Source organism: Parasteatoda tepidariorum, chromosome 2, assembly GCF_043381705.1.
Source record: "Parasteatoda tepidariorum isolate YZ-2023 chromosome 2, CAS_Ptep_4.0, whole genome shotgun sequence".
Taxonomy (NCBI): domain Eukaryota; kingdom Metazoa; phylum Arthropoda; class Arachnida; order Araneae; family Theridiidae; genus Parasteatoda; species Parasteatoda tepidariorum.
Window position 1 is genome coordinate 18,861,242 of NC_092205.1, and position 24,991 is coordinate 18,886,232.

The 24,991-nt window shown below is 27.6% G+C and overlaps 3 protein-coding genes across 6 annotated transcripts in view; 2 read left to right on the forward strand and 1 right to left on the reverse strand.

Annotated features, from left to right (window-relative positions):
- LOC107448291 (VIP36-like protein) overlaps window positions 1–3,236 on the forward strand; it is a 21,647-nt gene extending 18,411 nt beyond the window's left edge. Inside the window, exons 8-9 of one of the 2 annotated variants that reach the window (XM_071177235.1) lie at window positions 1,614–1,671; window positions 2,891–3,236. In XM_071177235.1, the coding sequence (XP_071033336.1) occupies window positions 1,614–1,671; window positions 2,891–3,156 (324 nt within the window). In that variant the 3' untranslated portion in view covers window positions 3,157–3,236. The remainder of the gene's footprint in view (window positions 1–1,613; window positions 1,672–2,890) is intronic. The other variant, XM_043045204.2, reaches the window with a different exon arrangement.
- A 1,568-nt stretch (window positions 3,237–4,804) lies between these two features.
- Window positions 4,805–9,122, reverse strand: LOC107448299 (BLOC-1 related complex subunit 7). 2 transcript variants are annotated; one of them, XM_043045217.2, is made up of 5 exons: window positions 8,982–9,122; window positions 8,832–8,894; window positions 8,507–8,550; window positions 6,797–6,817; window positions 4,805–5,058 (listed from the first exon to the last, which is right to left on the reverse strand). In XM_043045217.2, the coding sequence occupies exons 1-5, from the start codon at window positions 9,120–9,122 to the stop codon at window positions 5,007–5,009; spliced, it is 321 nt and encodes a 106-aa protein (XP_042901151.1). In that variant the 3' UTR covers window positions 4,805–5,006. The 2 variants fall into 2 exon arrangements, with proteins under 2 accessions (XP_042901151.1, XP_042901152.1); XM_043045218.2 differs by lacking the exon at window positions 8,832–8,894.
- A 398-nt stretch (window positions 9,123–9,520) lies between these two features.
- LOC107448375 (Hermansky-Pudlak syndrome 1 protein) overlaps window positions 9,521–24,991 on the forward strand; it is a 28,438-nt gene continuing 12,967 nt past the window's right edge. For both annotated transcript variants that reach the window (XM_043045215.2, XM_071177242.1), the window contains exons 1-12: window positions 9,521–9,798; window positions 11,750–11,905; window positions 13,225–13,343; window positions 14,751–14,865; window positions 15,906–16,060; window positions 17,626–17,749; window positions 19,237–19,300; window positions 19,845–19,864; window positions 20,515–20,640; window positions 22,883–23,038; window positions 24,472–24,587; window positions 24,664–24,873. In XM_043045215.2, coding sequence (XP_042901149.1) covers window positions 9,688–9,798; window positions 11,750–11,905; window positions 13,225–13,343; window positions 14,751–14,865; window positions 15,906–16,060; window positions 17,626–17,749; window positions 19,237–19,300; window positions 19,845–19,864; window positions 20,515–20,640; window positions 22,883–23,038; window positions 24,472–24,587; window positions 24,664–24,873 — 1,472 coding nt within the window. In that variant the 5' untranslated portion in view covers window positions 9,521–9,687. The remainder of the gene's footprint in view (window positions 9,799–11,749; window positions 11,906–13,224; window positions 13,344–14,750; window positions 14,866–15,905; window positions 16,061–17,625; window positions 17,750–19,236; window positions 19,301–19,844; window positions 19,865–20,514; window positions 20,641–22,882; window positions 23,039–24,471; window positions 24,588–24,663; window positions 24,874–24,991) is intronic.

The following is a 24,991-nucleotide window of genomic DNA, read 5'->3' on the forward strand; positions in this document are numbered from 1 at the left end:
ATAATTTGGTATTTTCAGGGATGTCAATGTTTTCCAAATCAACAAAACGCAGTTTAAAATCGTCGCTCAATTTTTGAAGATTACCTGTATATATTTCCAAGTCTTCTTTTATTTCTAATTGTCACATATCTGAAAAATACTGATAATCCTTCGACCAATCGACCCTTCCGGTGCGGATCGACCCCCATTCGACCCCCTGGCTCAGATCGACCCCCGCTTTCGTTAAATAGACCCCTGGGGGTCTATATAGACCACTTTGGCGACCTCTGGTATAGACAGACTATACATACCATAGCATGATCGGACCAGTTGGTATCGGCTGAGGCAAAGTCGTCTTCAACACCTGCCAGAAAAAGAGAAGGCCTCAGCACGGGTTATCATAGACAAGAAATTTGATCTTTTAGTAGTTCAAATGACGTATTCCGTATTATCCACCACTGCGCAGTTTAGTAGCCCAAACATAGCGACTTCTTTCTTATTTTTTATCCACTGCGCAAGTTTAAGTACGTTCCGTCGGACTACTAAATTGATCCGTGCTGAGGACTTCCTTCTTCTAAGAGGTGTTGCATCAACCAGCACGGGAGTAAAGACAAGCATGGTTGGGAAATTCTTTTTTCATCTGCCGTTTTATGTGTCGTTCGAGCAAAGGATGTGCACTAAGTTTTATGTAAAACTCAGACGGCTGAAGCTTTCTAACAAGATAACGATGTCTTTTGTGGATGATTTCTTATCGGAAGTCAAGAACATTTTTTTAAACTCAGTGAAGAAATCTGCGATGAAGTTGATAGGCTATCAAAGCTAAAAATCTGATGATAAGTGTAGTTGAACTCTTTCAGACCGACATTTGTATGTTCATTTAATTGCTTAAGACTTTAAACATTTGAAAAAGTACCATTCATGAGATTGTGGCGGACCATCTGTAGATTTGAAAAAGTCCGAGAACAGCTTTCCAGTCGAGACGTAGTTCTCGTGCTCAGAAATTACTTTGAAAATTCCGCACGCGGCTTGCACCGACCACAGTCCTGATGTAAAATATCCTCAGTGCTAAACGGATTATGGGTTAGAGTCTCTTTGCCGTCAGGTTAACAGTGGGAGGTTTTTCTCTCCGTGTAACGAAAATGCGGGTTAGTTCCATCAAAAAGTCTTCCAAGAAGGCAAATTTTTCCCAATACTTGATCCAGAAACTCCCTTGTCTTCTGAATTGGGTTCAGAATTACAAGGTTAATAGTTGAACATTAGTAGTCGTAAACCCAAAAATTGGGTCTGCTGTTCAACGACGGTTATTAAATAAAATAAAACCACCTTGAAAGAGCATTATTTTGGGATTGATGACAGCGAAGAAAAAGCTTGCAAAAGACTAAAAGTTCCAGCTAAGGCCTACCACGACGCTTAGAAACTTTTCTGCTAGCGATATATCGAGTCAAGAGCTGCTTATTTCGAACCTTTTAATGCGTTATAACGATAGGATCAATAAATGTTTTTAATAAACTTACTAGCATTACATTTCATACAAAATGTGTATTGCTACAAAACTATTGAATTTATGTCAAATATAGAAATTATGTAGAACATGAGTTTTTTCTTTGCAAAGTAATTGTATTTCCTTTTCATAGCAATGGGAAGACAGAAGCTTCATCATACCATTCGCAGAGAACGTATTAGTACACCCAAGTGAGTGTTAATTGAAATCAATATTTCACAAATGCATTGCATAACAAAGAGAAATACTGACGTTGCTTGTATTTCTTTCCCGTTTATTTCAGATAACATATAAAGGTTGTTCAGTAATGACCACCCTTAAAAGGTATTTTTTTAAATCCGAATCAAAAATTAAAAAAAAAAAACAATCAATTGCGGGTCGCAAATTAATACTTAAGCGTAAATAAACGTTATCATAATCTGACAAAATACAGTAATGGAAAGAGAATGTAATAAACATCAAAACAAATTATTGGAATTACAATTTGATGGTTTTTCCTCCATAGCAGTCAAACCTACTTTGTTATTTATTACTGTTCACTGTTTTTTAATTACTGTATTATTCACTGAACCATCATAAAAAAGGGTGTACGCCCCAGTCTCGGTTTAGTTAGAAAGCTTTATATATATATATATATATATATATAGAGAGAGAGAGAGAGANACTGCAGTTTGGCCCTTGACGTAGTGGAAAATAATATTTGTATTTTATATTTGCATTTTTAAAATTTTTTTTGTATTTTTGAGGAATCTTACAGTTTCCATACTTTGCTTTAAGATTATCTATCAGTCGATAAAATGCCTATAGGGATTACATATGATGTCTAAGTAAAAAATAGTTTGCATACTTCATACTTTGTCTAACATTTGGCAGAATTTCCTAAAACGCTTAGATATTCCATAGAATAGCGTTTCATACATTGTCCGTAATAATATTTCAGGAATATATAAAAATATTTGTAATTATTTTTACGGCAATTCTCAATACCCTCAAAAAACTTAAAACTTATCAGATGAAAAAAAAGAAAGTAAAAGCCTTTTATATTTTAGAGTGACATAGTTTTGAATCGACACATCCATGATATTATATTTTACGATGTTGGGAAGTGGTTAATACTAAACATACAGAATCATCTTCTTATTTAACATATTTTTTTCAAAAATAATAATTTATAATGAGTGGCAAAAGCTGGAAGGTGAGGTTAATGTTGGAAACAGCCCTAATTTCACACTTTTTTTTTAAATGTTTAAATCAAAATATTGATTCACACCAATAAGCTATTTTATCATTATAAAGCATAAAACTATCATTATAAAGCATAAAACCATCAAAAGCACAGTTTCTTAGCATTTTATATAGTTTATTTCATATAATCTGAAGCCTCAGTAAATTAAAATTACTTTATTTCAGAGCAATCTGAAGTGAAAGAAACCGTTGAGCAATTACAACATGTTGAAGAGCAACAGGAAAAACTGGAAACGAAAAGGGAAGTAAAGAGAGAAGCACCCACAACTGAAAAACAGAAAGAAGCTGATAAGACTCCGACACACAGAGCAAACATCGTAGTGAAGGGCATTTATGTAATAGGAATAATCATCATTTTTTATGTTGGATACACGTTATTCAAACAGTATAGAGCTCGCAGACAAGAGAGAATTCAGAAAAGACTCTTTTAGTGTAGGATAATAAATATTTAAAAAAAATAATAAACTTTAGTTTTATAAACTACTTTTTTTAAATAAAATTATACCTCGAATTCTGTGTTCATTAACTGTGTTTGAAAAACTACTTTTGTAAACGACATATGGGGTGAACTCCCCTCCCTGGAGAACTGTCTACGCATATTATTTTTCAAGGGGACTAAACGAGATTTCTCTAGCTTTTCTCACTAAAATTTCATGAATCATTCTTCATAATAATTTTTTTAAAATTTATTAGCTATTAAACGCTTTAAAAATCAGTCAGTCAAACTTAAGCTGTATTCTAAGATAAACAACATTAAACTTTTTCATACCTTCTCATTAAAAAGAAAACTTAAAAGATAAATATCAACAGCAAAAAAAATCTAACTAGGCCAGACATATCTTTTATGTCTGACCTAATAAAAATATAAGCATAATGAATGCTAAAGTGGAGTCTATTTTACTTTTACATGCATTTAAATAGTGTCTTTTTATTAACTATTTTATTTTTATAAAGCACATTCATTAACATATCATTTAGAAATACATTTTTTTCTCTCAATAATTTATACTCAAGAAACGTCAACAATATCAACCTGGTAGTCTCACCGTATTTTTCTTCCGATCACCAATGATCAAAAGAACTGAGAGACTAATCATCTGCTGTCACCAATGTATTAAGGGGTATCATTATGGCTTCGGAATTTCATTATTTGCAATTTGTAGCAGTTGCCTAGCTCAGAATAGTTTCATTTTTAATAACCGGTCTTATAAGATGATGGACGACTTGGTCATGTTTAATCCGCTTAGCCATATCGATCTTCAACCAACCAACAGAATGCATTAACAACTGGGGAATATATGAATTTCATGAAAATGTAGACTGTCATATATAGAACAAACCATCAATTTAAACATAGGTTCAAAGAATTGCACCATTCCTCCGTCGCAAAACATTACTTAATAGAAGGCCATTGGTTCTATTTTTTCAAAAACCTCATATCATCCATAAATGTATTTCATGAGTTGACCTAAAAATTTGGCAAATTTTCTACACCATAAAAAAAAACGTCTATTGTTAATGAACTTACTGCTATATTCGTATCAAACATTTGGAAATCATTCATTTTTTAAATCTTCGGTCATTTTACCCTTTAACTGGTTATGTATCTCTTTAAGCATCACGTTACCTCTTTAAGCATCACGTTGTTGGATTTTAATTATCTGTTTTTACCATGCCTATCTTTTACCCTACTGATGAAGGTGCACCAATGCAATTCAAAAACGTGTAGAGGTTTTTAATAAAATTTTGCTATCTGTGACTTTAAACATTGTTCTTAATGAAATTTAATTTCATCATGAAGGATTAGCTTCATAATTTTATAGAAATAATACACCTATGTAGGGTGGAGATTTTTTTTTTCCGCATAGGGGTGCCAAAGATGGATGGGATGGTACTGAGAGGAGTGCCTATGCTTTCCAGTGAGCAGAAGAAAAACTTGTTTTCCTTTATTACATTTAAACAATAGAATTATTTCAGCATGTTAATTTTCTTTTTTAATTAAGTTATAAAATCCAAGCAGCCTTTTCAGATTATCCTGTACTTTCTATTATAAACAGAAAATCTACAGCAATACAGAAATAAAATGAAACATAAATTTATTAGAAAACTCATACAAATATGAATGAATATTATTTACATTTACAAAACACAAATATCACAATTAAGTGCAATGATATAATTTTGTGTAAAATAAAACATTAAATTTTTTTTTCCATCATAAATTTTGTCACATTCCTCCAGTTTAAACTGAAAAAAAAAAAAAGGTCCTCATGAACTCTCCTTAAGTAAGAATTTGATGCAGCTGTTCCTTGACATCTTCAATTAACAATGCACTGCAAGAAATTTTTATCATAATACCTCTGAACTGTTAAGAACTTAATTTACATTTGCATGTCAATAAACTTATTTTCATTGCACTTTATAGGTTTTGAAAGATAAAAATAATTTTATAAAAATAAAGCAAAATTTCAGTACAAATATTTATACTAAAATACTGCATGTGGTAAAAATTATACGACATTGTCCGTAGATAAGATAAAATTTTTGTGTATGAAGATATATGAAAGTAATTTATGTAAAATAATATAGATTCATAAAATGAAACTATAAATTATTTACACATGCAGATAACATACATTATAAAAACTATTAAACATTACTTCTAAGTGTAGTATATGAGTTTTTGTGTAGGAAGATAACTATTATGTTTAAAAGGAAAATTATTTTTTTTAAAAATTATTTGAACTAGCATCAAAACCTGTTTAATTACACAAGGAGGAGTTGAAAAACTCCACAATGTGCAATTGATTAAATATCTTAAACATCTATATAATAAATAAGTGCAATATATTAAATTTTCTGCAATAAAACAAATTTTTATGCTTTTAAATCTGTTTTCCTCAAAAGTAATTTCTAAAATTTTGATAGTATTTATGGTATTTTCTCATTCAGTTAATATAAATTTATGACATCCTATTTTTTTTTAACTTCATTTTTAACAAGAATTAAAAAAAGCATGCAGTTATCACCAAATACCTTGCATAACACAAACTTTTCCACCCATATTCAGACTGGGAGGGTGGTACTTGAATTCGAAGCCCCCTTTGACAGAATAAAATGTTCTCAAGTTTTCAGAAATGTTAATAAAGCGTTATTGATTTTGCTTAGTAATTTGATTAATGTAATTGTTACATATTTGTGATTTACATAATAACAGAAGAAATTTTAAACGTTCTTTAATAAGCTAAATATTTTATATTTAATTTTAAAGCAATTACTTTTTACTTGACTTAGTTTATTTTGTGAATTTATTGTACAAGATTAGTTTTGTTAGTCATTAATTTTACTATCCATAAAATACATGTGCGGGAACTAGTTTATTCTGTTTCCAAAAATACATATTTTTTCCAACCCTAGGCTGTCTAAACAGCTTCAAATGTAGCTTAAACTATTGTAACCCAATTTCTTTAAGCGCTTTTACTCAATTAATATTTAAATTCTTTGAAACAAAAATGTTAGTCAGAAATTTTTCACCGAGCAAACTGATACCTGAAAACAATTTAAAAAAAAAAAAAATTAGAGCACAATAAAACTAATGATCTTTTGAATCAGCAAATAATATTGAAATGCATATACGTTGTTATGAGATATTAGCATTTATGTAACCACTTTTATTTACATATCCAATTGAAAATCAGCAAATACCAATTGAATTAGTTCAACTTATTTCATTATTTTGAGATGTTGCAGTAATTAACAAAACACATTTCTAAAGTTCTACACATTTCTCAAGCTCTTCACATTTTTAAAGCCCCGGTTTGTGCAGACCTCCCTTAAAGGAAACCCACGACTTTGATTGGGGCTCAGGTAGCGATCGCTTTTTTAGGTCTACGGCTACTCCGACCCTGGTTACACCATAGCTTGCATATCTTTTGACTACTTTCATTTTCGTTTTTTACTTTAACACTAATTATAATCAATACATAAGTTAAGAAGTAATTTTTAAAATATAACATCAGTTCAAGAAAATGTGATCAGTTTAATGAATATAAAGATTAAAATTTTTCTTACCTCTTTTGAATGCTATCTAACCTAGAATAAAAATTTGAGAACAAAGTTTTAATAAAATTGTTTAGAAACAAAATGACAAAAAATTTAAATAATAATAATTTTTTCTTTGTTTTTATTATGCACTAATAAAAGAAAAAGAAAATTGTTTTAATTACACAGAATTATTTTAACTACATGTGAATTATCAAAAATAAAATTAAATAGGTAACCTAACTTGCAACCAAATATATATATATATATATATATATATATTGATTTGAGGATGTCATAATAGGTTATAATAAAATTGTTGAGAAATAAAAATGGGGGAAAAATGTACAACATGATGATTTTCTCAAAAAAATTTTTTATTAGTATGCACTAATTAAAGAGAAAGGAAACTGTTTTAGTCAGACTTAAATTAAGCATTGTTAGAAAGAAAGCTAAATAATTTTTCATAAAAACATTTGATTTGAGATTATGATAACAGGTTGGCACAAAATTGTTCAGAAGTAAAAATGATACAAAAATATATAGAGTGATAGTTTAAAAAACTTTTTTGCACTAATTAACATTGAAAACTAATAGTTTCAATCACCTTAAACTTTCACATCAACAGAAAAAAAATAAATCTTTGTTACAAAAGAAATTATAATAATAATGTTTTTAGATGACATTTAAAATAAAAAAAATAATAAACCATTCAAAATGAAGCAAAATTTTAATAAAAAAAAAATAAGTACACTCTTGTTTATCAAAAAGAAACATTAATATTGTGCAATGTAGAATTGAAATCTTTGTGCAGGAAGATATATAGAACTTAAAAACATTAGAACATAAAAAACAAACGCAACAATTGTTGCTCTCATTGTGTCATTATTAAATTTATTTTTATAAACAATTATGTAATTAAACAAAATTGAATTACATTAAATTTTGTATGTTTGAGAAATTATAAGTAAAAAATATAGACAAATATCAGTGGTGGGTGTTAAATTTTATTAATTTGTTAGACAAGTATTTTTACATAAATTAATATATCCAAAACCTGAATGATTAATCTAATAACATAAATAACAAATTTAGATAACTAAAAAAAAATTTAAAAATCTCCAAATTTTCTTGAGCTGATTATGTGTATAAAAATTAGAATAAGAATGATTTTAAAAGTTGTTCTAATAGATTTTTAATAACCTGTTAATATAACATTTTATGAACATGTCTACTTATATTTGTTAAAATATATTAAATTTACTTTAAAAATTAGAGAGTTAAAAATTAATGTTCTCATCTATAAGAGAATATTATTAAACAATTTTTCTTTATCGAAAAGATAAAGGAAAATTGATACTATGACTTAAAACAGTTACATGCAAAATTTTAGTTAGACAGACATGCAGATAATTTAAAGAATAAAAATTCAAGCAGTCCAGAAGTTGAAAAATAAGTCTGACAGTTTTGGTGTTTGAACTAAATAAACTAATAGTATTTGAAAAAAAAAAAAAGCAAGATTATATTTAACTATTAAAATATTGTATCAAGCAATCTAAAATAAAATTTTTAAAGGCAGAAAATATTTATATTCATGCCTACATTTTTTAGTCATAATGCAGAAGTACATAGTAATTTTTGAATTCTTTTCTAGAAATTTCTAAAGAAAACTTATTACCTAAAAACTATAAAGAAATCAGCAATTTAATTGGTTATATTTTTGTGGTTACAAATACTTACTGCAAATTCAGATGACTGGTGAGCAGTTGCATCCGTTTTAAATTCTAAAACATAAGAAAATATTGTGATCAATTAAAAAAATATACAGCTGCAATTAATTATTAAAGAAAAATTTGAGGAAGAAGATTTCCATGCTGGCACCTGCTCCAAAATAACTGCTAAGTTTTAAGGACAATTGCAACTTTTTTTTAAAGCAACAAAAGAGGAAATAGAAGAGGTTAAAAAGAGTAAACTCATAGCCAATACAAAAACCATTTGGCGTCTTGGCGGTGATGGTTGACTTGTACAGGTGCCAATATGGAAACATTCGCAACAACAAAAATACCGTTTGCGAATTTTCGACTGCATATTCCTGCAAAGCAAAGTTTCTCGCTGTATGCATGAGAGTCTGCAAGACAAAATCATAGTACACATATTTGATATTAATGTATAAAATATTAAAACGTTATCACATTAAATAATTTCAATACATTACTTCATTGGATTTTGATCCTTTAACGATTTGCTTCGCTAAAGAGCCAGTGCTGTTGACATTTACTTGAATTCTATCCGAAAGACGCGCTTTAGATTCACTGAACAATATTCTTGCGCTAGAAGCTGAAGTAGGAGCAGACATTTCCTATTTACATTAAATTATTTAAGAACATATATTTGTTTCAAAATACAGCTGATGCTTGATTATTTGTGTTTTCGTTGTTTAAAACGAACATCTCTGACTGCTTATTCTTGTTCTAAAAAGAACTATAACATATAAATAAAACTGCTTACGCAGCCCAAATAGATAGATTTAAACTTATTAACTCATGTTTTCAGATTACGATTTCGGAATTAATCAGATTTGAATTGAGGAAGAAAATAAATTAAGAAGTTAAGGATAGATTATTAACATCTTTCTTGCTAAAATTTCAATGCTTAAAACTTTATTTTTCTGCTGCAGGCAAGTTACATCTAAATCAATTACGGGTCACGAGTTCCGATTTAGCAGACGGCATGCTTATGTTTACATAACATATTACCGAACAACGTTAACGAATAAGTATTGTCAAACATTTAAAGAAAGGAATATATCTGACTTATTGACACCATCTGTCCCGCATTTTCTCTCAGTTTTTATGAACTTTCGATTTTACATAATGCAACTGTAATATTTCTTTTTACTTTTTATGAAGTAATTTGAAAAAATGAAAGGAATATTGTTGTTTGATAATTTAAATGATGTTGCATTCTATGATATTGATGTGGAGTTATCACAACATATTCAAAAATTAGGAATTAAAGATGGTTTAATAGAAGTAAGTTTCAATTTTCTTTCCCTATTTTTGTTATTGTTCGAAAGTGATGAGAGATGAGAAAAAAAATTTACATTCATCATTCATAATTTTCTGTTACAACGCATTGAAATCGATTGCGAATATTTTCCGTTTTTCGTTACAAATATATTTTAAATTATCAAATATATAACTTGTTTCTCTACCTGTAAAGATTAGAATTGTATACGTGACAAGCTGGCCGGCTATGGAAATCTGAAATGAAAATCTTACCAAAATAGAGAGTTTTTCAAAAGCTTTTCTTTCGGCAAAAAATTAGTTCAAATGTTGGTTGTAATGTTGTTTGGTTATTCATAAATTGCATTTGTAATTTATGAATGCAAATGTATTTTTAGTAACATTTGTTTCATCTTCTAATGTTACTTGGTTAATTCTTAAATTACTTCCACGTTGAAAATATAGTAAAAGAAGAAATACATCAGAACAGACAGAGACTTTTTTCCCTCTCTTTTTAAAAAATTAAAATAACGATTAAAATAATTGTCTACCTTGTCCCCTCTTGATCTCGACTTTTATCGTTGAAAATACATCTAATGTGTATTTTATTATTATTTTTTTAAAAATAAATATGAAATTATTATGAAAATTTTATAATATTCTAAAAATTACTTTATTTCCTTATCTTAAACTTTTTTTTTTGTTTTATAAATGAACTGGGGCAATGCTCATCTTATTTTGAGAAATGCTTCTAAAAAATGCCTTAAATTTTAAATATCAATATTTTTTTAATTATTCAAAGTTTTTAATTTTCTAAAAAATAATGGCCTTATGTTTTAAAAAATGGCCACTATTAAAAATGCTACCACTGGTCAGAAGTAAAATTTCCCAATTTGCCCCATATGATAAGACATAATAGAAAAAGTCTCATAATTGCATATCCCTTATCTAAATAAATTATTCAACCAAAATATTGATGTAATAAAACATTTATTAATTAATGACATTTATTTTCCTTTTAAACAAACAATTTTTCAAAACGAATTTGTAAAAAAAAAAAATTTTTTTTTTACATTTTTAAATTTGATTTACATATTTAAAAATATATATATATGTAAATTAATTCATTTTTTAAAATTCAGTCTTTGATTTAAAAGTTAACAAAACTTTTTTATCTCTGATAGTTTAAAATTTTTTACTGATTTTAATAATTTAAAAATTTATTTTTAATAAATTGCTGTGTATTAAATCTGATTACCTTTGCAAAATACATGATGGTTATAAAAATCCTATCAGTTTAGTTTTTAAACACAATTTTCAAAACATTTCATTTTAATTTTGCCTAAAGTGGCGTAAAAAGTTTTGATAAAATCGAAACCAAAAAAATCTGATTTAATTTAAAAAATTTTGTTTTAAATAAAGTGAATTAGATTTTTAAATCCTTTTTATTTATTTATTTGTTATATAAATAAATTACCATTCCTGGTTTAAATGGCTTTTTTGCAAATCTACTTATGACTTACAAAGAGCGTTAAAAGTTACTTATTAATCAACTTAAAAACTGAAGTTTTGTTTAATAGATTTATCAAGGTCATATACTGTGCATTTCTTTATTATTAAGGGGACGTTCAAAAAGTACGTACATCCCGAAGAGGGGGGGAGGGTATTTAATATTTTGTACGGTTTTGTACGATGGGGAGGGGGGAGGTATTATACAAAGTACGTACTTTATAAACATACACCAAATTTAAATTTGACTTTATCCTACACCCTCCTTAAGTAAATATTTAATTTTATTTAAAACATAATTATTTTAATTTTTATGAAAAAGGGGGGTAGACTAATAAAATGTACATACTCTAAGGGGGGGAGTAAGACCTTATGTACAAAGGGGGGGGGAGGGGTTTAAAATTTCTCCATTTTTGTGTATGTACTTTTTGAACGGTCCCTAACACAATCATGAATTTTGTATTTCCAGACATTTTCTGTCAATGAGGAGAAGAGGATTGACAAAAATGTTTTGATGCAACTTTTTTCACCCTTAATTGCATCTTATAAGGTGATGCAAGGACAATTTGGAAATAAATATAGATACGTTGAGTCTGAAGATGGTTTGTTGTTGGTTTTTGATGAAGTAAGATTATTAATCTTTTCTTCTTTCTAATTAAAGTTGAAATAATTTTTGAATTTTAAGTACATATAAATAACACCTAGTTTAGGATGAAAAATGTTTTTTTTTTTTAACTAGAAAATTATTGTTTACTAATAAATTATTATTTAATTTGTTTAAAGATGACATGTATGTTGGCTGCTTGCAACATACATGTGCAAATTCTACATATTAATTCATCATTTATATAGGTTAGAGAAAAAAAATTCTAGCTATTCAAGATCTACTGAAGTTGAAATTTAAAATTTATTTAACTTTATAGTTTATCAGATTGCTTTTAACTCTGTTATTTTCTGATTACACTGATTATTTGGCTTCTGGACGCTGCTGGTTACATTCATAATTTGCTGGTTACACTGATTATTGTACAGTAACAGAAAAACCGGAACGAAACTCAATAAAATTTTTTTTCCCTCATAAGATTTTAGGATTTTTCGTTCTTTTTTGAAAGATGTTTACCTTACCCTCATTTTGGAAATAATCATTAGTGTATTGCTTCATCGTTTTTTTTTTCTTTTTAAGATTATTTCCAATTTTTTTTTTAGTTTTGTTTAACAATAAACAAAACGACTTTTTGTAGCGATTCAGAAAACAGGAAAAATCAGTTATCCGGAATATCGATGATCCCGATCGTTCCGGATAATCGGTTCTCTACTGTCTTTACAAACAAATAAAATACTGCACATGCTTATAAAATGTATTTGGTTTTATTAAATAAAATACTTGCTTATGAGTTTAGCCTTAAGTATAAATGATATCAACCGAGACAAAATATTGCAAACTTACAAAAATGTTTTGGTCAGTTTGCTTTTAAGAATGAATGCTATTAACAATTATTTTAAAATTATTGTTATTCAATTTCGGGCTTAAAACAATATTTGAATGCATGTTTATATTATTTATCGAAGCATTGCCAGGCTCTTCAAATAATGATTTATTATTTTATTTTATTAATTACAAAGCAAATAAAAAGTTTTCATTTAGGAATGAATTAATGAACCAAATTTGTGATTGTAAAAAGTTTATTTTCCTATCTTTAACTCTTCATTTAAGAAACAATTATAATTTTATTTTCAAACTTAAGTTCTACAATTTCTTCTAATTTCAAATGTTCTAATTTAAAAAAATTTTTAACAACATTTTAAATCACAATTTCTTTTTAATTCAATAAAAAAAAGATATATTTCATATGATTTAAAAATAGTACTCTATAAGTTATTTATTTCTTCAAATTTTAAATGTATGTTTGGAGGTTTTTGTTATGTCTTAATTTTATTTTTTAGGTGTTGAATTACGTTGCTGTAAGTATTTGTCATGAAGAGGAAAAACTTGAAGAAGTTCAAAAGGAACTTAGCTTATTTTTAATTGTAGTAGAGATGTTATTTGGACCTACGCTACATTTGTAAGTATACTTTCTAATTTCAGAATTTTGATAACTTTTGTTTGTATTTGACTACTTTCCAAATTTTCTTCTTATTTTAAATAATAATATTTCTTTAAAAAAATTCACCTTATGGCAGTTTCAGAAGAAGAAAAACTATAGAAGAATTTAATTTTTGTAATTGTATATTATGCAATAAAAAACTATTATCTTGCTGATTTTGGTCATTAAAGGTTGGCAGGTATTTATTAACCCTAACAATTTAATTATGATTGTTTCAAATAATTTATGAAATGATTATGTGGTTATTGAAATAATTATATTATTAATTATGTGATAATAATTTTTCATTTTATGCTATATATAATTTATTTACAGTGTTGCTTAATTACGTGATGAATTTTTTATAATTATTAGGGAATTTATATTAATGTGACAAAAATGTTTCTAAATTCTTACCAAACATTATTGAATTTGAGAATAGAAAATCAAGGTTCAAAATCATAAAAAAAAGAAAGAAATTTTTTGTTTGTTTAATAAGTGTGAATTGTGCATGATTTTCATAAGGAATTTTCTTAAGCTTTTTCTACAAATAAATTGATTGTCGAAGATTTAAGCTCTGTTTTTATTGACCTCACTAATAATTGGTTAGAGCTAGAAAACTTTTTTGATACTTTCTCATTTAAATGTTCGTTAGCATCAATTAATGTCAATACTTTTAAAAGTTCTATTCCGAAAATATAGATTAAAACAGTTATTAAAAATAAAAAATATAATTTTTTTTTTTTTACATGAAATTGTCAAAAATTTGTGATTGGAACTATACAATATAAGTTTTTAAAATTTTTTTGTATTTGATTATGAAAAATTTCTTATTTACAGGAAAATATCTCTAACATATGAAAAGCATTGGAAGATGCATAAAGGCTTTAAAAAATAATTTTTATCTGATTATCAAAGTAATTAGATTGTAAACTCCCTATATAAAAGAAAAATAATTGCCAATTTAGATTCAAAATAATAGTAACTCTTTAAATTAGCTATATAAATTTGTTTAAATTTTTTTCCTACTTAACAGAGTTTCTCAAATTAAAATTGTAAAGAGATATCTATCTGCTGTGGTGTGAAAACGTGGCCAGATCTTATTCCAGATTCAGTTTGGTTATTATTTGGTTTCAGTTTGGTTATTTAGTTTTACCCTCTGAGCATGAGTCCTGGCTTTTTCCGAACTTTAAACTGCAAACTTTCTCACACCCCAAAAATTCTTCTTCTGATATATTCCATGAAAGGAAGGGAGCATAGCTAAGTGATTTCAGAGAAATTTTACTCAAGGATTCAACCCTTGGAGAGTTAACAATTTAAAAAATAATATGGTGTATTATGTAAAAAATAGGATGTATAATAATAAAAATTGCTTTATTCTTTTAGGTTGAAAGGTGAAAACATTCCTCTTAATGAATCTATTTCTAGATCTGAACTAATTGTTCTAATTTTGAACAAGTGGAGAGTTTTAAAATCAGAACAGCAGATATATTTGGTTGAGGTAATTTAAGTTTGTAATAGCAAGTTTAACAATTAATTCATTTTAAGATGTCTAACAACTCAATATTAAAAACTTTTTATATTGATGTAATAAAAAAATAAGAAAATCAGTATTCAATGTATATTTATTTTCCAAGTTTGATATTTTATCCTAATTTTGTAAATGTTTTCTGTTTATTTTTTCTTCATAAATGATTAAATTTTTATTTAAAAGCTATTTTAAAGCTCAATTTTTTTTGTTTGCGTACATTTAATTTAAATAAGTTAATTAAATGATGCCCGGTGACTGAGTGGTAGCTCTTCGCGCTTTCGTGCCACAGGTCCTGGGTTTGATCCTCGGACTCGTCAAGTTTGGCTCAGTCTTTCACCCAGCATGCTTGGGGCCTAAACACTGGTGAATCCGCGTTTGGTAGACCACCCAACCAAAACATCTGTTCCTGCATCCTAAAATCCAAGGTCAAGAAAACTGAGATGGGCTTTGCCCTCTATGAGCTTTCGTGCCACTGAGTTTAGTTTTTTAAATAAATTAATTTTTAAGAAATAGAATGACTTATTGACAAATTTAGAATAACTTTTCTTTTTCTGAAATAGAATGACTGATGAGCAATGTTTACTATTGTCAATTTAAGTTGAATTAAATTCGAAAATTATTCTTAAAAAAATATTTTCTCTATCAGTTTCAATGAGCTAACTGTGAGCACAGGTTTATATAGGTGAGAAATAACAATGATTAGAAACTTTAAAATTTTATTACTTTAGTGATTTCAACACTTATATAACTGTTTATTTTTTATTTAATTCAAAATTATATTTATCTATTCTATATAGTTAGATTATTATTTTTTGTGTGGACAGTTTATTAATAGCTACTAATTAATAGCAATTAATTAATAGCTACAGATGGTATTTGGGATTTTATTTGTTGCAGGCATTTGAACTACTAATAATGGACTATTAATGATTTATTTCTTCTTTTCAGACAGCTGTATAACTGATAATTAATTGTTCTGTATTATTTCTGATTCGTTCTCTTGTTTGTAGGCAGTTGAAAGACTGATAATTAATCAAGACATAACAGCAATGTGTATAAATTTACTACAAGTAGTTCTTGAAAAAGTTAGACAAACCCACAAAGATGGAACATACTTACATGCCTTTGTCCTAGTAGATACTAAACTTTTGGCCCTCTATTCTAGGTTTGTTGTTTTAAAACTTACTCAGAAATGAAATTTATGTTTAATGTAATGTATATGTAAGGTTATTTCTTAAAAATTAAATAATAATATTAGTATATAAAATGCAGCTTGCCATAATTAAAGGTTATATAACATGTAATATATATTCAATATGATGTAGCAGGATATCTGTTTTGGTGCCTTAAAAACTATTTTAATGAGGCATTTAATTCAACCCATGTTTCTTCTTCTTTAAACATATTCTGCCAATGATTGACTTTTAATGTCTTAAATCTACATCTACACAATCCATCCATCTTGTGCAAGTTTTTTCTACTTTTTCTTGTATCCTGGCTTACATAGATGACCTTTTTAATAGGGTTCAAGTTGTGAAAAATGCCCGAAATATCTGATATGATAAGCTTTGATGGCTCTGGCAATATGATATTGTTTGTATTTTCTGTAGATTTTATGATTAAACAAAATTTTCTATCTATCGTTTTTCTAATTGAACCACATATTTTCCAAATAATTTTTGTTTCAATGATCAAAAGTCTGTCTTCACCTATTTTCGGTAATGGCCAGCCGTCCCAACCATACAATATGATAGGTCTAAAAAGAGTTTAACTGGGTTTTTTTTTCTTGAAATTTAGAAGTTCAGTTTTATAAATTTTTAAGCCATGTTAACATTTATTAACTCTAAATAATCTGTAATCAATTAAAATTTTTATATTATTATCCATGGAAATACTAGTACTGAGGTATGTTAACGCATTGAGTACAGTATCAATGAATGCTTTATTGGCTACAATACTTGGACTGGCTTGTCATCAATAATGCCTCACTGGCTGCCCTACTTTGGCCAACCTGTCATCAATAATTGCCCCACTGTTATGCACATAGATATTTAAAGTCCACCATCTATGAGAACTATTTGTATTGTCTACATTAATAAAATTTCTCTACATCTGTGCTCAATGTGTTAATTGCTCAACGCTCTTGAAACCATAGTTCATTAGCAGTACAAGAGAGTTTCTGTTGAAAAAATGGTCACTTAATTTTTCTGGAAGCACATTAATTGCATGCATATTTCATCATTAATTTTATTATTTGAGTAGTTGTTTATTTTTAAAATTTTAACAATTGATTCGTAAAAGAATGTCACAATAAGTATTTCAGAATGTTCTGTTTGATCACATCTGCGTTATGTTTAAACTATTTTTGTTATTTAGAGCTTTCTGTTAGCTCCATAAAAAGAGTAAAATTTTAAGATTTATGGATGAAAAGTATATTGAATCATATTTTCCAATCTAGATTACAATTAAACTGCACTTTTATATAACACTTGAGTAAAAACTCATTCATGTTAAAATTTTTGTGAAGAAATATGTTGTGATTGAAGAATTTCATTAAAAGAGTTATTTTTGCTCAGTTATTATAGTGTAGTACAGCATACCAACTGTATAATCAATTCATGCTATTATAAGTAAAGTAAATTTGTTTCTATAAATTTTGTAATATTTTTTGACAAACTTTTTTACCCTAATTATTTTTTTAGAAAATTTAACTTCTTGTTATGTTTACAGCCGAAATTCAGGACACTTGTCTAAAGAGATACTTTTGTTTTTAATTCTTATTGTACAAGTATTGAAAACCCCAACAACTACATCAAAGTCTGAAGAAATAGAAAACCCGCTCTCTGATGATGAGGTATTATTTAAAATGATGGAATGGAATTTTAGATTTTTACTTGTTCTATTCCCATGATCAATGTATCTTTTTTTTCTCTCCTTTTCGCTTTCAATGCATTTTTCTTCCCTGTGGATTTTTTATTGAATATTTTTGTCATCTTGCTCTATAACATTCAACGTATCAATTCATCCACTACTCAGTTTGTAACTAGAAAGTATTGGATTATGTGGCACATGACCATTTTACTATACCTTGTAGACGCTTTCAGCGTGCAAGTTATTTGAAGCAAAGTGATCATTCTTAATCACCATTATGTTGTTATGACCATTAATTGGTAAAAAGATTTTTTTTGTATACCCCCTCTGCCAGTTGTTTTGGAAGATATTTTTAAACTCTAAAGAACTGAACTTACAGCTTGAAGCATATTTTTCCATTTTATCATTAATTAGTAATTAATTCTCCTTTCTAGATTTGTTTGCTTAAAATACTTGCTAATTTAAGTTTTTTTTATGAATAAATATGTGATAAAATCTTTTTTTTTGTTTTGTTACAAGTTCATTTATTTAAAGTTGATTGTGATACATATCTGGGCTTCAAAGTCAATATTAACAAAATTAATATTAACAGATGTATAACACATCTGAAATACGGAAGAGAGTCATCACTGTTAACAGATGCTTTTAACAATTAAGGAAGTATTTGAAATCGAACTTAATTAAAAGAAAAACTAAACTGTTAATTAGACCTATTATTATTATTAGTCTTAGACCTATTCTCACCTACTCAGAAACTTGGCAATTATTCAAAACAATGAAAGTGCTCTTGGAAGCTTAGAGTGGCAGATATTAAGAACTGTTGTTGGCATAAGCTGATGGGGTTCAGTATGACGCTCTAATCTATAACTTTACTGTCATCAACCACATAAAAATACAAAGAATTAAATGGGCTGGCCACGTTATTAGAATGAATATGGAATGATTAACCCAAAAATATTTTGGCCTAGTCCACTGGAATAAGAGCTAATGGCCGATCCAACCTCTGACAAATTTACTGCCTAGAAAGAGATTTTGTCATCCTGAGAGTGAATAATGGGAAGACCATGGACAACAGAAAAGAGATGCTAGAAGAAAATTCTAGAAAAGGCTGGAAGAAAATTCTTGAGAAGGCTAGGACCCACCTTAGGCTGTCATGCTATGGAAGAAGAAGTTTACATTATAAAATTTGCATTAAGCTCTGTAAATGAATGTGTATATTTTTCTCTAGCATACTTTTAATATCTTTTTAAATAAAAATTAGGTTCTTAATTCAGTGCAATTTATTATATAATTATATTAATTGTCCTGGCAGTATATTATTTACCTTTGTATATTTTGAATCCGGAAGAAACTTTTTTCTTAATTTTTTTTTCATTGACAAATCGAAATTATTTTCGATATAAAATTAAAATATGTGTTTTTATATTTTTGTTGAATTATTTTGTAATCATTTTAATGTTTTTTTTCTAGTTTTTTATCCCAATATCTAATGTAACCAAAGCAGCTTTACTCAATGAAGAAAATCAAACAAAAAGTAATGTTTCTTTTTTATATACTTATCTACTTTTAAGTTCTGGGTAATGAAATTTTTAAATATCAAAACTATACTATGTTAACTTATTTGTTATAACTTAAATATATATTAATAAAACCTATACCAGAGTAGCCATATCTGAGAAAAATTTAAAAATTGGTAGCAAAAGTTCGAGGAAACAAAATGTTTTAACTAATTATTATCCACCAAAAATAATTGCAAATTAAATACCTTGTTACTACTGACAGACTGATTACCTAAAATTGAAGTGAAGTTAAAGCTTATAAAATTTATAACAAACTTATAAAATTTGTCATTGCATTTAAAATTTTTCCAGAATGTTGATACCTAGTTTTATTTTTTTCAGATATTTTTTTCTTGTAGTCCTAAAAATTCGGAAAGCTCTTATAATAAAATTATATTTCATAACAAAAGGTTGAAATATAAACTAATTTGATTCATTAATTCATTGATTTTTTAAAATTTTCTTTCATATTAAATACAATTCTAAAAATCTAAATTGAATATTTTATTTTTATTTCAGAATCATCCGGTTTCAAAGAAGTAAGTGAAATGTTAATATTAAATCATTTTATTTATTGAATCAAGTATCACTTTAATTCTTGTTTTATAATTTACTTAATTTTTTATAAGATTTTTTGTGTGCTAAAATGCTATAGTTTATGGTTTGAAGAACATCTTTTAAGTATGCTTTCTATGAAATTACATGCAAAAACATTCTTGTCTGAGTAAACATATTTTTTTTCGTAGATTAGCGATCTTGATTCTCAAAATATGGGAGGTACTGTTATTTTCACTTTTTAAATTTTTTTATTTATATTTTTGAATTTATATTTTGAAAACTGCGAATAAAAAATTCTTGTACGTATTCAAGAAACTTGGTTATCCTATTACAGCAAAAATTAGATGTTAATAATCATTAATTATTATCAGTTTAATAATATTCATCGTTATGAACAATCTATTTATTAATAGTAAAATACAGAATTTGGACGAAATCACTGATAACGGGTCTTGATAAATTGAAATTAGTTTCTAAAAAAATTGAAAAATACTGATTTTATTTTTTTATTTTATTTATAATGTCAGTAGGTTATGACATTAGATTAATAGCTATTTAGGTGATAATGATTTTTTTTCACTCATTGCATACTCTGTTAAATTTTTCAAAATTTTTTAAAAATATTTTTTAGGAAGAGAGTAAAGTTGGTTCCCACAGTTTACTGATCTATTTAAAGTCACGAGCTGGCCTACTTGTGCCCCATATTCTCTACATAATTGAAGTCACAAACAGAATCACCCTTACAATTCTGTATGAGGTAATATATTTTTTTTTTTGGCATATGTTTTCATTAAGATTAAAGTATATAATTTTAAAATAATTTTTTACTAGAAATCCTTAATAACTTTGTAAGGTCTGTTAATAAAATATTTACTGGGTTTCGTTTTAAAAAACTATGTGAGTAGAAGATTTATATGATTTTCTGCATTTTGTTTAGAAAATTAAGTTATTTATTCTGATGTTTCAAAATTAAATACAAAGTTTGTCAAAAGATAGCACTGCTGGGCAGAAGGGAAAGATTTTTTCATTTTCTGTGTTTTGCTTTGAAAACCAGTGAATTTATTCTTATCAAGTTTCACAATTATTTCTAAAGTCTAGCAACAGATGGTGCTGCAAATTAAGTAAAAAAAAATGTTTTCAGATCTAATTTTGACTTGGGGAAGATAAATTATTGTAATTTGTTATTGGAAAATCAAAAATTTTCCTTTTTTTCTTAATTAATTTTTCAAATTGTTCATCACTTTTGAAAAACCTATAAATCAAAAATATAAATAGATTAACTTTATAAATAGAATCACTCTCACAGTTTTGTAAGAGTTTGTAAATGTTTACATTAGTTTATCATGTGTTTTTCTGTACATTAGAATTTTATTATAGTAATACAGCATTCTGCAACATTATTATTTCTATCCAAATATAATTAGTTTATAAATTTCACATCGATTGTTTATTTTATTTTATGTGTACATTCTATTTTATATGTTTTAATAAAATTTTTTTAATTCTTTAATATTTTACTATTAAAATTCTTTAATGCTTTATCGCTGAAAATCTATAGCTTCATTCATTATATTACACTAAAAGCTGGATTACTCAAAGTTACTGTTTCCTTTTAATTCTATGTGAAGTATTTTGGGCATTTTTTTCTAGATTTATTCTGTTAAATTTATTAAATTTAATGTTTTTATTTTGAAGGAAAAAGTTAGGTATGGTTTTCTGTTATAAATATTTTGATAAAAAGAAGCAAAAAAGTGGTTTTTAAATACTTTTATAGTTATTGTTGTCGTAGGCCATTAAAGCAAGGGGTGCAATTGTTCTTGTTTTAAACTGGCGCCATCTATGGCCAAAAATTCGACTTCTGCCACCCCCATTCGTCACATCCACTTATCGGTTGAACCCATTCATACACAGATCATAATTTTGACCTGATCCAGAGAATGAGAGAACCAACATTTCAGTACCCCCAGTAAAGTATTACTCGTTATGGGAACATTGTGGACATTGTGAGCCGACAGATTTAACATGCTCCAGTCACGATTTACTAGATAGGGAGACTTTGGCCGGCTGGATAATACATTTATAGTAGTCATCACATATATCTTCTTGTATTTGATAGATAACAAAACTTCTTATGCGCAAGTTACAATGCTCTATAGACTATAAACTTCATTATCAATTTGTCTTTTACAAATATTTAAATGTATGTGCTCTATGTCAAGAAACAACTCAATATTTAATAAATTTCTTTTTAATTAGAAATAAGTACAATAATTTTTCAATATATATTGAAACATATTGAACATATATTGAACATATGCATTTCATATTTTATTGTTTCTGTTTTGAAATTTTTTTTTCTTTTTACTTAATGATTGATTTTTGAAATTATGAATATCTTAAAATCTTTGATGTCTTATTAATAAACTAAAGCTTTAATACCTGGAATGGATATGAATTTTTGTATAATTTTGGCTTGGAAAACTTATAAAAACAGCACCATTGGCAAAGAAACACACTTTTTCAAGAGTGTTGAGTGTTCTTGCCAAATTCTAATATTTTTTCTGAAATATTTTACGAATTGTTTTTAAAAAAATTTTTGAACCCAGTGCTTTCTAAGTTTTTGGTTATTCACAATTGTCATGCCACATAATCAATAACTAGTTATCTTTTCATTTTGTGAGGTAGCGAAGTTAAATGTTAGACGAGCTTACAATTAAAATATAAATATTTGCTTCAATTTTATCAATAAAATCTGAACAAACATCAGTTTTGAAGTAGGCTTGTCCTTTTCCAAGCAGGGCTCATTACATAACAGACCTGCTTTTCGGTTACGAATAACATAGTTTGATTTCATATAAAATAGTTAAAGTGTCACTACCCTATTCCAGTCATCTATTCTATTGAAAAAATTTCAAATTATTTGAAAAATCTACTTATGTTTGTTGATATAATATAACTTTAGTGTAAATGATATAAAAGAATTAATTTGTATTCTATAGTTTACTGCACAAGGAGTCCTATCTGGGAATATAGCTTCACTTATTAAGCAGTTAAATAATTTACTATATCATCCTCTTCAACGCCATCCTATGGGCAATTTTGTAGATCTTGAAAGAGACTTCAAAAAATTGACTGATATGCTTTGGAAAATGAAAGTATGTGATTTCATTTTATTATTAATTATATTTTGATTTTATAGCAAACTTCTTTTATTTTCTCTGCTAACTTAAATTTTTCCTTTTTTTATTTTATTTTATAACCAGCATTTTATAACCTGATCAAACTCTGAATTTACGACTATAATGTTCAATTCTGTAGCTTTGTAATTTTGAACCCAACCCAGAAGACAAGGGAACTCCTGGTTCAAGAATTACTTCAACTAACCTTCATGGAAGGCTTTTTTATGGAACTAACCTGCATTTGCGTTACATTGTGAGGGAAACCATAAAAACTTCTCATGGTTAACAAGACAGCAAGGGGATTCTAATTCCTGATTGGTATACTACCACAAATATTTTACATTCAGCACTGTGGTTGGTGCTAGATGGAAGCAAAATTCATATCAACCAGCCACCGCTGGGATTTGAATATGGGGCACCTCATTGTGAGGTGAACACTCGAATCTCCCCTGAGCCTCTGCGGCTTTTCTTTTTTTGGGNTTTTTTTGGGGGGGGGGGGAACATGGGGTACATGCGAGAAAGCTAGTTTTCTGTTCATCATAATAAATTCAAAAATTTTTAGTCAAATTTTTAAAATTAATAATGAAAATTGTTAACGAGTAATCTTTTTTTCTTAATATAAGGAATGGAAGTTTTAGTTAAACTAGAATTGTAAATAATTTGAAAAATAAGTGTAGTTATATCACATCCTCTCATGGTACACTATTGCATCTGAAGATAAATCTCTCTCTGTATATATATATACATATATATATATATATTTATANTATATATCTTTAGCTACGATAATGTACTGATATGCATATTACATAAATATCTATATATCTTTTTTTAATTCTAGGCAAAGAATATAATTAAATTTTAAATGCTAGTTGTTGAAAATTTTTTAAAATTATTAATGAGTCGTGATAGCTCAGGGGGTAGAGTGTTCACCTCCTAATGAGGTGATGCAGGTTTGAATTCTCGGTTGCTGATTGATACCAATTATGCTTACGGCTCACAACCACTACACTGCTGATGTAAAGTATCCTCAGTGGTAGACAGATCATGGGTTAGAATACCTTTGTCACCTTCTTAACCATGGGAAGTTTTCATGGTTTTCCTCTTCATGTAACGCAAATGTGGGTTAGTTTTATAAAAAGGACCTCTACAATGACTAGTTTGTTCCAATGCTTGATCCATGAGTTCCCTTGTTTTATGGCTTGAATTCAAAACTAGAAGGTTACAGAGTTGAACATAGAATTGGGTCATAGAAACTCAGAATTGGGTCAGCTGTTCAACGATGGTTATCAAATAAAATAGCATTGGTTGCAGGTTTACTCTGTATAAGTTTTTTTTTTACTTCCATAACTTTAAATGTTATAATTTTAGTATTTTTCGGTTTTACTTAATAAATTTTTGTCATTTAGGCCCCCGTTGATAGGGAAAGACATGTTAGAAGGTTAATAACAAAATGGGACCAATTAAAGCAATCTGACCTTGAAGAATTCTTCAAAAACCCCAAAAACAAGATAACAAATCCAAGGTAAATGATTTTAGCTCCACAATCACTTTTAGATATCACTCTATTCAGGATTTATTTTATAATAATTGTGTTGCAGATTGGAATCTGGACTCTCTTCATGTTGTGAACTGCTCATGACGGTCTTTGAGGACATCATTGCCCGACCCTGCCTTCAATATGAGCAAAAGTCCCACTTGCCAGATCACCAAGAAATATTTAAAGTGATTCAGAAGCTCAGTGTTAAACGCCTCAGCGATGTTGCCGATTTTCTTGAAGTTAAATCAGTGCAGAACATCACTATGGCATCATATCCTTTTATTTTAATTTTATTTAATAAAATGGTGTTTTAAAAGTTTAAATTATGGACTCTTTTAAATCGTTTGTTAATGCAATCCAGTGTGTTTTAAAAAATAGTCTTTTAAAAA